Below are 14,023 nucleotides of genomic sequence, written 5' to 3' on the forward strand. Positions count from 1 at the left end.
CAATTACTAACGAATATTTCACTTCTATCCATGGATGTCAAGATAACATCTAACCTAGGTTTTATTTGTACATTTACCCCCCTAGATTATTTTGTAAAGCACACTATTAGCCTTCTGTGGCATTGAGGATTTCATTATTAAAGATGACCATAGAGGGTTCTTTTTCGATAACCAGTGGGTCAAATCTTTGATTGTATGCCCAAAGATTCAAGTACAGGGCCAACGCCTTGATTGTATGTCCCCAAGATTCAAGTATAGGACCAATTCCTTGAGTGTATGTCCCCAAGATAGAAGTATTGGGTCTACTCCTTGAGTATATGCCCCAAGAAACAACAAGCCAACAGTGAGGCTGATGTCCCCCGCCGAAATAGGAAAATAATTAGAGGACACATATAAAAATCAAATTGCGTATCGCTCTGCTTACCCTGAGCAGAAAATGCTCATTATCAAACTTATTCAAGGTATTACTGTAATGAAACTATACACCAAGTTTCATCAATCTCACTTAATTAGAACTAAAGTTATCGTGTCCCAAAGCATCAACCAATCAAATTGCTTATCTCTGCTTACCCTAAGCGGAAAATGCTCATCTTCGAACTCCATCAAGGCATTGACCTAATCAACACATACACCAAGTTTGAACATTCTAGCTCAATTAGGAAGAGAGTTATCGTGCCCCAAAGTATCAACCAATCAAATTGCTTATCTCTGCTTACCCTAAGCGGAAAATGCTCATCTTCGAACTCCATCAAGGCATTGACCTAATAAACACATACACCAAGTTTGAACATTCTAGCTCAATTAAAAGTTATCGTGTCCCAAAGCATCAACCAATCAAATTGCTTATCTCTGCTTACCCTAAGCGGAAAATGCTCATCTTCGAACTCCATCAAGGCATTGACCTAATCAACACATACACCAAGTTTGAACATTCTAGCCCAATTAGGAAGAGAGTTATCGTGTCCCAAAGCATCAACCAATCAAATTGCTTATCTCTGCTTACTTTAAGCGGAAAATGCTCATCTTCGAACTCCATCAAGGCATTGACCTAATCAACACATACACCAAGTTTGAACATTCTAGCCCAATTAGGAAGAGAGTTATCGTGTCCCAAAGCATCAACCAATCAAATTGCTTATCTCTGCTTACCCTAAGCGGAAAATGCTCATCTTCGAACTCCATCAAGGCATTGACCTAATCAACACATACACCAAGTTTGAACATTCTAGCTCAATTAGGAAGAGAGTTATTGTGTCCCAAAAAGTGTGACGGACAGACAGACGGACGGACAGACGGACGAACCCATTTTAATAGTCCCCTGCTTTCTTCGAAAGGCGGGGGACAATTATAGGGCCAAATCCTTGATTGTATGTTTCAAGATACAACCGAAAACTGTGAGAAAGGAAGCCATTGAAGATTTCATCATTAATTTTCAAAATCCAGTTTGTTTTGTGAGAAGAGGATATTGATGTTAACTATATTGTAAACAAAAGCAAAACTCTACCAATAATATACCAACAAAGAAATGTTAATTATTAACAAGCATTTTTGATGTACAACTTGAAATTGATAGATGTGTTTCCGTGGTGACAGACCACGTGATATGTTATTTGTGTCCTGTGAGTTATATGTTAAACATTATAATATTGGGACAGGAAAAGAGAAACACCTTCGGTCTACGTTCTTTGTCAAGTCACCTGTCACCTTGATGACATCTACATCTAACATGTAGGTAAATGCGACAACGATTCATAAATAAATATTCACGCTACTTTTGAAAGATATTTTGTTCATTTCACAGGATTCAAGGTATTCGGCGGATGGGACGACAAACTGAGATCCCATGCACTCTGGCGTGTACGTAAAAGGAATCCCTTACGGTTAGAATTATATGAAGAAGAGGAGGAAACGCAGCTGTTCATGCACATTACATGGTGTGCTCGTCTGTCCAGTCGTTCAGATCGGGCGAATCACCGAGGACCCGTGTACACATTGGCGTGTAGTTATAAGATCCGTAATGCCGCTGTCAGGGAGAGATTTCCCCATAGCACACAGTATAGCGAATGCCCATCTTCATTAGCCTAGTAGGAGTAGTACATTAAACCACATTTCATTTCAGTGGCCTGGGTTTTGCAGAAAAGTAGGACGTTAAACCCCATTTAATTTCATAGAAAAAACGCATAATACTATTTTAATTCCTTCAAACAAATATCTGTTATTGTTGTTTAGTACATGTCTGCTGTTTTCTGTTAGAATGAAATAGGGGTTAACGTTCTGATTTTCTGTCCCAACCGAGATAATGAGAGAGAGAGAGACAGACAGAGAGAGAGAGAATGGGTTTTAACGTCCACTCGACACAAACTAGGTCATTTCAAGACTACCGAGATAATGAAGACTGACATATGACATTCAGTATGCTGTGAATAAAATGTTGCCTGGGCAGCAATTAAATTCCAACTGTGAAGGGTTCTTTTAAGCTCACACCAGGGTTCACACATGATCTGAGTTTCGTCCCATCCAAACGACTAGACACGACTGCTTGCCAGGAACTCTGTACCGCACCACTGACAAGCGCAAACCATGAAGGAAATCCCAACGAACTGTCTCGGCCAATAATATGATCGATTTGCTGTTAAAACTACTATACGGCGACATTAACTGTTTGTTTTGTGCCGTGGCTTAATTATACCCAATCTCATTAAAACACATCCTATTTCATTGCGTTGTTAATAGTTTCAAATTTCGCTTTACTTGTCTTTACTACACAATGATCAGGATGAGTTGTTATGTAACACGGGTTCTGGATGATATGAGGGATTAGCCAATGGAATGGACTGTTACCACAAGTTTTTGGCGTGAGGTGCATGGAACTGTGGGTAACCAACTAGAAACATCAACGCTGATTGGTTAATCAAGTGTCTTAGCGTTAAAAGCCGCTTGTATGAACCCTGTCACGACCTTCCACTACAACCGGTCAGATCTTCATGTAGTATAGGCCATCGAAAGTATAAAAAACGAAACGAAATATAGATCTGTATTTTAATCCGATTGATTTATACCCACATAAAATATGGTTCACGCATTTCTAGATAATTGACCTGTTGGATTTAACAAAGTCAAACTGATAATACGACAATAACAAACAGTATTTATATTATAACTCCTACAGGTAGATATCAGATGTCACCTATATTTACTATGCTATAAGTATTTATCTGGTTTGTTTCAAGTCGCCAATTACTTTATTCGTGTGGTCGTACAATCAACACACTTATAACCGTACTTTACGCCTTTAAATTTACCCGTCAAATAAACTGTTTTAAAGATACATTATGTAAGATTTAGGTAAAGAGCTAGCCATTTTGCTATAATAGTCCGAAAACAGATAATGTAAAATGAATAATTTGAAAATTTCATTCAAATTACTTTATTGCGAGCGAAGATATTAGCCTTTGAAGGTTTGACGAGATATGTGCAATAATTTCAACCACCGTACTGGTTGTTCAAAGCTAAGTCTTGCTCCTCCATTTTTAATTTAAATCAAAATATGACTGAATTGTTCTAATCTATTTAATATCGGAGAAATCTGATGTCTTCGAGAGTTGATTATAGCCTGGATCAGTTAATTAATGTTTAGTTAATAATTTAGAAAACATTTAAGGCCTAAAGAAAGACCTACAATAGGCAGATTTAGCTCTTGCATAGTGTATCTTTAACTGTGTAAATGTACGAGTTCGGTCCACAGAGAACTATATACGACCAGAATAGATTTCTGCCCCGAATTGCTTCCATATTCAAAGCTCAGGATAGTATTAGTTATGCGCTTCTAAACAGATTAACTTGTGTCATGTCCGCAGGTTTGTCTCATCGGCCTTCTTTGAGTGTAGTGCCGTATGGGAATTGGTGTCAGTAGATAGTTAGAGAAAGAAATGAAATGAAATGGGGTTTAACGTTCTACTGTTCTGTACCGACTGAGCTAATGAAGATGGGCATACACCATAGAGTTTGCTATGTGGGAAATTTTGCTTACGGCATACTCTTATATCGAATTCCTACTGCAAAGGGATCTTAAAGTGCACGCCAATGTGTACACAGGACCTCTGTTTTTCGTCTCATACGAACGACTAGACAGCTGCCCTTGTCGGGCCCTCCGTCCTTCGCCACTGACAAGGGGAAACCTCGCGGGAATATCCCGATGAACTTTCTCAGCCAAGGCCGAGAGCGAACTCGCGACCTCCAGACTAGCGAGCTAGCGTCTTACTCACGTAGTCACCGTGGCTCCCGAGTTAGAGGAAGGGTAAGCAATTGCCCCCTTCTGGTTTCTAAAGCTGACTTCCCGTTACTGACCACCACCCAATTTGATTCTAGACTACCAGTTTGAGTTGATCGTAAAGCTAAAAGGAATATCCCCTTTGGAAAGTTCTGCAAACCAAAACATCTTATTTAATAAAACTGTTCATTCAACACCATAAAGTAAATCCAAGTAAATATAAACTGCAGTGTTTGTGTTTAACTAATACGGTGGCAGGTCTTATTTCAACAAAACCTCAATCATCCTCCATCTAAAGACTCTTGTCAGTATACAACCAGGGTTATAATTATAGCCTCCAGACAAAAATATAACCTATGAAGATATATTCTAAAGATGGAGAAAGCCTTTATTAATAGGTTGATTTTAGCATGTCAATCTTGTGAGGGTCAATTATTTAGGGTTCGAAACACAGAGTGTCCACTCGTCATGGTCATTATAAGGGCGTTGTTAGCGTTGATGAGTCAAGGGCCGATCTTTGAAAGGAGATTTTATTTTTGTTCTCCAATTTAAAAGACCAATTTCGGAATATCTATTCAAGTACAAAGTGTATGTTGTCGATGGGTATTTTTTGTTTACCACTTATACACTTGGGAATATAATATGCCGCTTTTACTGTATCGAACGACTTGGAAAGTCTAGCGTTTCCTTAAATTGCTAAATCAATAATCACAAGTACCTTTCGTCTAATTACTGTTAGCTAACTAATTATTTGCATAGCTAATTATTGTTAAGTACAGTAATTGTCATAGCTAACTATTTCTAACTTCAATTTCTTCATAGCTAACTATTTTAAGTACAAAATTTCCATAGCTAACTATTTCTAAGTACAATATATGACGTACGGCATGGCCATCTCTAAATTTCTCGAAGTATGAAAAATATTTTTAAGTATACAATGATTCATAGCTAATTATTTTAAAGTGCAATATTTTCAGTTGGATGGGCGGTTGGATGGCCGAATGGTTAGTGTACGCTCTCATTGAGTCAACTGTCGTGGTTGTACGTGACAAGGAGTGGGGTCACCTGTCCAATCTCGTGAGTTTTCTACGGGTCCTCAGCTTTCCCCAACTGCAGCGAATTATTGAAATAAAATTGAACCATTTGTTAGTCCCAAAATGACCTAGTTTGTGTCGACTGGACGTTAAACCCCATTGCTCTCTCTATACCAAGCACTGGCGATTAATTAACCTTGACCTTTATAAAGTATACACCATGCATACTACAAAGAATGTATTGATATGTAAAGTGTATAGTTTATCTATGGTATTGTCACCAGGTGTCGCTGTAGGCTATATTTTATATGATTTTAAGGAGGAGATAAATGTTGATATTATTTGATATTGTAAGTGATTATCGCCTCTAGGTATATGTATAGGTCTATATAATAACAAACATGTAACATCGACGTTTATTGACCATCTATGCATTGTTAACTTGTCTACATCCCAACCAATCTCTATATCAATCGTTATAACAATTATCTTTTTTATAAAATCATACAAGCGATAAAAATGATGCATCTGTCACATACATCTGTCATAAGGTTGTTTTTTTTGGGGGGGGGGGGTTCGCTTCTGGAATTCGACGAAGAGCTTATAACCAGAAAACTCTTGTCGTTCCATAGTCAAAACTGAAAGATTTTAGCTTATAACCAGAAAACTCTTGTCGTTCCATAGTCAAAACTGAAAGATTTTGGTGACATAAGTTTTAGTGTAGTTGCTGCTAAATTGTGGAATGATTTACCCCTGAAAATCCGAAACAGCGAGACTTTGACTACTTTCAAATCACAGCTGAAGACTCACTTATTTCGAGAATTCTATGAGAATTAGACTTTCTGTTCACTGTGTATATAACTACTGTCTCATTGCGTTTTGAGCAGGCTTTTGGATGGATTTGGCGCTCTACAAATGTACATTATTATTATTTATTTTTATCATACAGAAGCCCCGTTATCCGCGCAACAGTGTCCCTCAAAGGACACACATGAGTATGCCCACCTCCATTAGCCTTGATGGTCCAGAGAATGCGATATAAAATCCCATTTCATTTCATTTCTAATAACAACAACATTTCGTAATCTGCTGATCATGAATGGTGACTTTAAAGGTATTAACGTCAGGTCATGTTAAAATAGGAAAATAAAAAAAAATACCGAGCTATTAAATGTCGAATGTATATCGCGTGACAGTAATATGACGCTCTAACAATGTTTGACGATGAAAACGCGTACATGGACAACGGGCTTAAGATAAAATATAAAACTTCAGGGTAGAAGAAATGTACTAGGTGAGTTCATGCGATTATTTTCCCATGAATCTGATATAAGATAGTCAAAATGGCCGCCAGATATTTGAACTAGCAGAAGATTACTCTATTTATGCTACAGAAGCTGGCTAGTGTATATTATTTGTTTGTATCTCTTAAGCAGACATTAATACATCTTTTTTATATACAAACACACGTGTCTACTCATATGATCACATTTAATGTCTTTATTGACACTAATGTTAATTCCTGTCCCTTATCCCAAATTTTCGACGGGCTGAACGCTTTCTTATCCTAATGGAGCAACACGTGGCAACCTCTGGCTCAAAAGCATGTATGCGATTCACCATGGACATTTTGAGATACACAAACTGGAAGTAACATACACGTCAAGGTACATTGTCCACCCTACATATCAACATGGTCAGCCCCTTAACTCTTATATCCGTCCACCTCAAAATCGTGAATATTCACCAAACCCTGGCCTAAAATGTAAATTCAAACCCCTTTTCATAGATTCTTCGATTCTACTCCAAAACGTCAGCAAAAATCGTCATGCGCTGGAGAAAGGGTAACCAGATGCAGGAATGCACTGTGTCATATAATATATTAGACCAAAATAACAAAATGGCTATCTAAGTGATGAGTTATCTTTCGATGAAGGAATGGGGAAGCATGTAATATGCAGAATGAAGCATCAAATTATAAATACATATTTCACATCACGAACTAATTCAAGGTGCGTTATCTTAATCTCGGTTTTATTCTGCAAGATAAATATCATTAAGCATACGTGTTACCGGGAGGGTGTTGTTTTAACCATTGTCTTGTTACAGTCAACCGAGATATTTCGTTCCGCTTAACTGATTGTCGAAACATGTACTGTCTCCTACTCTATCTACTGAACAAACGGTAGAATTCCTGCGTTCAGTGGAGTGGAACTGTGTAGAAGCTAGATCTGTACCGGTATTTGTCACGTGTTTCATTACCGTCAGGTATTTCTAGAAGATGTATCAGTAAAGCGAGAGAGAGAAATGGGGTTTAACGTCCACTCGACACAAACAAGGTCATTTCGGGACTAACATATGGTTCAATTTTATTTTTAATAATTCGCTTGAGTGTAGGGGTCTTTAGCAGTAGGAGGAAACCGGAGACCCAGAGAAACCCACGAGGTTGGACAGGCGACCTTACTCCTTGTCACGTACAACTGGGGATTCGAAACCACGCCAGTTAACTCAATGATGTATCAGTAAGACTAAACATTTTGGAAATTAAAATAAATGGGGTTTAATGTCATACTTTTCTGTACCAATTGGACAAATGAATACGCCATGTTGTTTTCTGTATGAAATTTGTATGAAATTATATCTGAGTTCTGTCCGTCAACTTTTGATATAAAAATAAAATAAAACCCAAGTACCAACAATCCAAACCATTAGACAAATCTCGAAGTCCTAAAAAAAACGGTATCGGCAAAATAGGGTAGTCAGCAAATGGACTGTTCCCGATCCCATTCGATTTTGTTCACAGACCATTCTATGTGAATCATTTATAATTTAAAGCGAAAGCTGGATTTCCTGGTAGATCAGGTAATTAATTTTGGAATTCAAATCAAATCCGATCGTCGAGTTCCTAAAATATCATGTACGTTTTATTAGAATTTCTATCAAAACTTTGATTTCTTGGTGGATGAAGTACATCATTTTAGAATTTATCTTAACACTCTGATTTCTTGGTGGATATAGTACACAATTTTAGATTTTTAAATCACTTTGAAACCTGTCAGATCAGACTGTATTTAGATAAATGAAATGGATATGGATTGCAAACAATAACCATTAAATGAGACACGATTTAACTACCTGTAGTTCGACATTAACCCAGCAATAACGATCGCTCAATGTCAATAGTGCTTTCATCTTTTCGCTGGCTGGGTTTGTTTGACCGACAATCTAGTTAAAATTTAATGCACATAATGAAAGGCTTTCGCTGATATTTAAGATGGTGGCTTTGTTCTGTGAGTCTATTATTTGGGTATCGGTGCTGGTTGGTGTGTCCCCGGTATTGTAATGTGATTATAGGACAAGGTGGCCCCCATGGTGACCCCCTGTCTCGTCACATTTTAGATATCAAATGTACAATGTGTTTGAAAATGAAATGAAATGAGGATTAAAGTATCAGGCTATAAGGCAAATCTTGCCTGGGCAGCGGCATTTCTACCTTCTCTTCATCGAGTTGCAACTGTCTTGGGTTCTTCTGCGTGCACGAAACGTCGAATTGTCGTCCCATCCGAATGACTAGACTGTTCAATTTCGGACTAACATGATACCTGGTCTTTACTAATATTTTTTCCACGCTTAAAGATAACATAATGTGTTAATGCCATTATCTATGGAACAACTAATTGTAGCGTATATACCTTACTCTGATCAGGACAGCTGTCTAGTCGTTCGGGTGTGCCGTGTATATATTGGTGTGCACGTAAAAGATCTCTTGACAGTTGGCATTCGATATAAGAGTAGGCGATAGTGCCGCTGCCCGGGCAAAAGTTCCCTCATAGCACACCACTGTATGGGGTAAATCCGCCTTCATTAGCCCAGTCGGAGCAGAACAGTATGTGAGACACAAAATCGGCCACATGATAACACTGGCTTTATTTATAGATAAAATATAACTTTAAAGCAAAAGGAATTGACTTTTTTTCACTCAAATTCAACAAGTCTACTACTCAATCTAATTCTTATCGTTGGGGATAGACCTCGGGGAATATGTCATACTTACAACTTCCATCATAGTCAGAACGGTATTGAGGTGCGAGCAATGAGAAATCAAAGAGGTCAAGTCAGTATGATCCATTGGGGCTAGGTAGCGGCGAGGGTAACTCATAAGGATATGTCCGAGAAATTACTACTCGGAACGTACAGTGCACAACCCACCATCGCAACCCGTTAGAGCACCCAACTCCTGTCATGGTTAGAACTGAATGTGGTATTGAGTTATGAAAAATCAAATTTATATGATTTATAAATAGATACGGCCACGCCCTCGCCACGTCTTCTCTTCTCTTATAGAATATCATTCAACCATACGGATAAATATATTCTCTCTCTCCCCCCCCCCCTCTCTCTCTCCCAATATAATACTACCACCCCCAGATAACTAATCAATTGCCAAATCAAAATTTAAAAAGATTCTCTTACACACAATGAAAATAATTCCCCCAAGTGTGATTTCAGATCGTAAGGTCTGTTATGTGCTTAATTCAATGGTCCGATCTCGGGATTTGGGTTGACAAAATGTACCTTTGCCAGTCCTATCTCGTTAGTTTATTGCATCGGTTCAAAGTAATGGTTGGGTTAGTTAGGCTTAATGTTAGATAATACCGTGTTTACTTCAACTGGTATTTTAGCATATATTACGTGCTTTACTTGTGCTTACGTCTTTAGCTATAATTCGACAAGAAATTAGTAAACAATTAATTCAGATTGACTGAGTTATCTACTAGTGCATGACGTCATGTATATATTAATAATAAACAACTAAAACACGATGTATGACGTAATAAATTGTGTTTAATTGTAGGGTGTATAGGATCCTATCCTATTCAAATATTGACCTCTAAATCTATATGCATGTTTTTGTTAAAATGTATTTTCAAACTGTAGTAGGATATATTGATGAGAAAGACCCTCACTTGCTCCATTTGGCTATTCATGGTGACAGGTGTCGTGTTCAAGGCATATAATACTCTTTATGGAACATCATATAAGATAAGATAAGATTTTTATTGATGCGTCATAAACAGATAAAAACAACACCGATAAACTTAACATTTAATAAATAAATAATCTCATTTATATAAAACTACACATTGGGATTGTCATACCTGGTCATGACGAATCAACGATGACAGCAAAAGCACACACTATGTGTTAAGCGTTTTTCCGTGGTGGTCCTGGGAAATGTCATGACAACATGACAAGCCACAGACACATTTATACACATATACCGAAAGACAATGACATGAAACCGGTATCTTTCAGAAGGGGTTATAATACAACAATAAGTTTTAAAAGTATACAAACTGGGAAGAACTGCTTTTAACTAAGTTTTCGAATAAAACATCTCTTATTGCTTTTTTATACTTTACTATTTGGTCAATACATTTGATATTATAAGGGGGGTTGGATGGCCGAATGGTTAGCACGTGCGTGCTGTATCATACGGTCTGTCATTGAGTCAACTGGCGGGGTTTCGATTCTCCGGTTGTACGTGACAAGGAGTAGGGTCGCCTGTCCAACCTCGTGGGTTTTCTCCGGGTTTCCCGTTTTCCTCCCACTGCTAAAGACCTCTACGCGCAAGAGATTTTTGAAATAAAATTGAACCATGTGTTAGTCCCGAAATGACCTAATTTGTGTCGAGTGGACGTTAAACCCCATCTCTCTCTCTCTCTCTCTCTCTCTCTCTCTCGCTCTCTCTTTTATATTATAAAGAAGACTGTTCCAAAGCTTCAGGCCAGAATAGTGAAAAGTTGTTTTTTTTTACCCTGAGATTCAACATTAGTTTCTTTTATTGACAACTGACTAGATCTAGTAATGTGTTAATGAACATCATTAGTGAATATTAATTTGTCTGTCAAGTACTTAGGGGTCAGACCACCTCTTATTTCAGTGTGACGTTCACATCTCTGATAATTTACGTTGTTCCTCTGTATTCGCTCTGTATAATATTCGAATATGCCGGAAATTAACGGAATTTATCGAACTATGACGAGTGCTGTGTATGCGTGCAAGCGAATAAAGGGAGATAAGTCATCTAGACAGGATTGACAATGGTATATCAACACGAACTTGAACAAAGTTTCTAGCTATCTCAGTATTTATCTTGTCTTATAAGTCGTCTCATATATCCGATAACCTTTCTATCAACTCACAAGATAAACTTTATGTTTACTTCTTACCCACGTGACAACGCCCTATAATAGTCCTTATAACTTGTATTTTGTTTACCATTCCGTGTGAATATATCACGCTATATTTGACATGTGTATATCATTTTTGTTTTCGCCTCGTGTAATAATGAATTAAAAGTGATCGCGTGCCTAAGCCCCAAATGCCCTTTTTTAATAGAGAGAAAAATGGGGTTTAACGTTCAACGTCAACTCGACATAAACTAGGTCATCTCAGGACTAACATATGCTTAAATTTTATTTTAATGCTTAAATTTTATTTTAATAATTCGCTTGCGCGTAGGGGTCTTTAGTGGGATCCGAGGAAATCCCACAATGTTGGACAGGCGACCCTTCTCATTGTCACATACAACCGGTGATTCGAAACCACGCTAGTTGACTCAATGACAGACCTTATGATACAGTGCGCACATGCTAACCATTCGGTCATCCAACCGCCCAAAAACACATACAACACAAGTGTGCAATGCTTTTGGATCTCAGAGGTATATAAACAAAAATGATTTTTTATATATTTATCTAAATTTTGTAAACTCCATTCTAGCCCACTCCTGTGTTTAATGTTTTATATTTTTCTGTTTTTCAGTTTTATAAACTCCATTCTAGCACATGGTTTATTATTTTTCATTTTTCTGTTTTTCAGTTTTGGATGCCGCACAGAATAAAGTAGATGGATATTGTTTTAACGTTGTATATGAATTACCAGAAAATACTGCCATTTCTGCATCTGAAAATTATATAGCTAGAATTCGTAAGTCATATCTATTTCTGACCATAACAGTGGGTAATGGGCTTGGGTTTTGTCCATAATAATAGGCGCTGGAACCGGTTGCTGCCCATATCAATATGTCCTGGACCATGTGCCTGTCCATTACAGTCTGTCCCGGCGTCGATTTCTGTCTGTAGCAATCTGTCCAGGACTCAGTTTATATCCAGAACAACAGGTCCTGGGCTTTGTCTCGGTCTCTTAAAATCTGTTTTACTGTAGCTTGTGAATATATGACGCGTATATCCAGGGGAGACAACTGTTATTTGATATCCAGTGCTCTGGGAACGCACAGCTATACGCGAAGATGGGATTAAAATTATTCATAACAAAACACAACACAAGGTATATATGGATATAACTACTTCTCTATTATTTAATAACGACGTTTCGTAACACATATAGGTACCGTTTTCAAGTTAATGATAAATATCCATCTAGAAAACGTGACCTGTATGTGTTACGAAACGTCGTTATTAAATAATAGAGAAGTAGTTATATCCATATATACCTTGTGTTGTGTTTTGTTATGAATAGTTAAACCGTGCTTCTAGATGACATTTAAAGAAGGGATTAACACTATTCTAGGAATTAAACCTTGGTGCGTCATTATCCTCAGAATACTCCAATAACCATATCTGTTGAACGGTGTGACACGTGGAACGTCTGTTAGTTTTACTCATTTACTCAACGTTTTGAGGGTTTTGTCCCTTTTAATGAATCGTTAACCCCTACCAGTGTTTACTGGGGTTTGTTATGTATCATTAATGTTTACAATAATAATTTACGGATTTATTTTTATTTTTCAGATTTAATGAGATCCTTCCTAGCCTTCTATATTATCGCCCTGGTATTTTTCATCCTAGCCTATATATTTGGTCTTGTGTTATGCTGCTGGAGAGTTTCCAGATGGGCGTATACCGCGGGTTTGTGTGCTTACATTGCTGGTAAGTCGAGCACTATTTATTATTTGACGACCACAACGGTGACTATAATTGTTTCCGGTTGTAGCGGTGGTTAATAGACTGAACATATTCGTCAGCATTGCCTCCTTTTAATCTCAGGAAGTGCAAAATATGTATCAGTTTTCCATCGCTTTGAATGATCTTGTTGCACAAAGAAATACTTGGCCTAACATCAAACGGTTATGATAATAGTTATTATATTGAAAACAAAGCGATAATGACCGGGGGACATCAGGCCAAAGCAATAATGAACACATTTACTTATAGACAGCCTAGAAGACTAAGATGAAAACTATCCACATGGGTATTAACGTCTCCGTCCTAGCTGTGTAGTGAATCATTATTAGAGTTACCTCCCCCTGTTTAGTCAACCCAATATTTATCATACTCTTTTACGAGTAGTGGCGTGTCTATTCTATATCATTAGCAGAACTCCCCTAAAAGCTGCGTTAACAATATTATTTAATTAAAGCTCTCAAATGTGGATCTAAGGTCAATATCTAATCCATTTTACGTTCTATCACACCCTGTACATGGGTGGTTAGGCATACTCTCCCCTTCCTGGTATCATGGGGGTTTTGTTGACTATTCGGTATCGCCACACGTTGGTTGACAAATGAACTAACTTTATTGTGTGTAAACTAAGTGCGAGGACTTGCCGTGATGTCACTCTAGAGAATAACCTATATTAATCATACATTATGCAAGAGCTAAATCTGCCTATTGCCGGTCCCTTATTCACGAAA

The 14,023-nt window shown here is 37.7% G+C and overlaps 1 protein-coding gene across 1 annotated transcript in view; it reads left to right on the forward strand.

The window, feature by feature from the left end:
- LOC126812138 (transmembrane protein 114) overlaps positions 1-14,023 on the forward strand; it is a 28,414-nt gene that overhangs the window by 10,340 nt on the left and 4,051 nt on the right. Inside the window, exons 2-3 of the mRNA XM_050538396.2 lie at positions 12,190-12,297; positions 13,122-13,259. Of these exons, the coding sequence (XP_050394353.1) occupies positions 12,190-12,297; positions 13,122-13,259 (246 nt within the window). The remainder of the gene's footprint in view (positions 1-12,189; positions 12,298-13,121; positions 13,260-14,023) is intronic.

Source organism: Patella vulgata, chromosome 2, assembly GCF_932274485.2.
Source record: "Patella vulgata chromosome 2, xgPatVulg1.2, whole genome shotgun sequence".
NCBI classification, from domain to species: Eukaryota; Metazoa; Mollusca; class Gastropoda; family Patellidae; genus Patella; species Patella vulgata.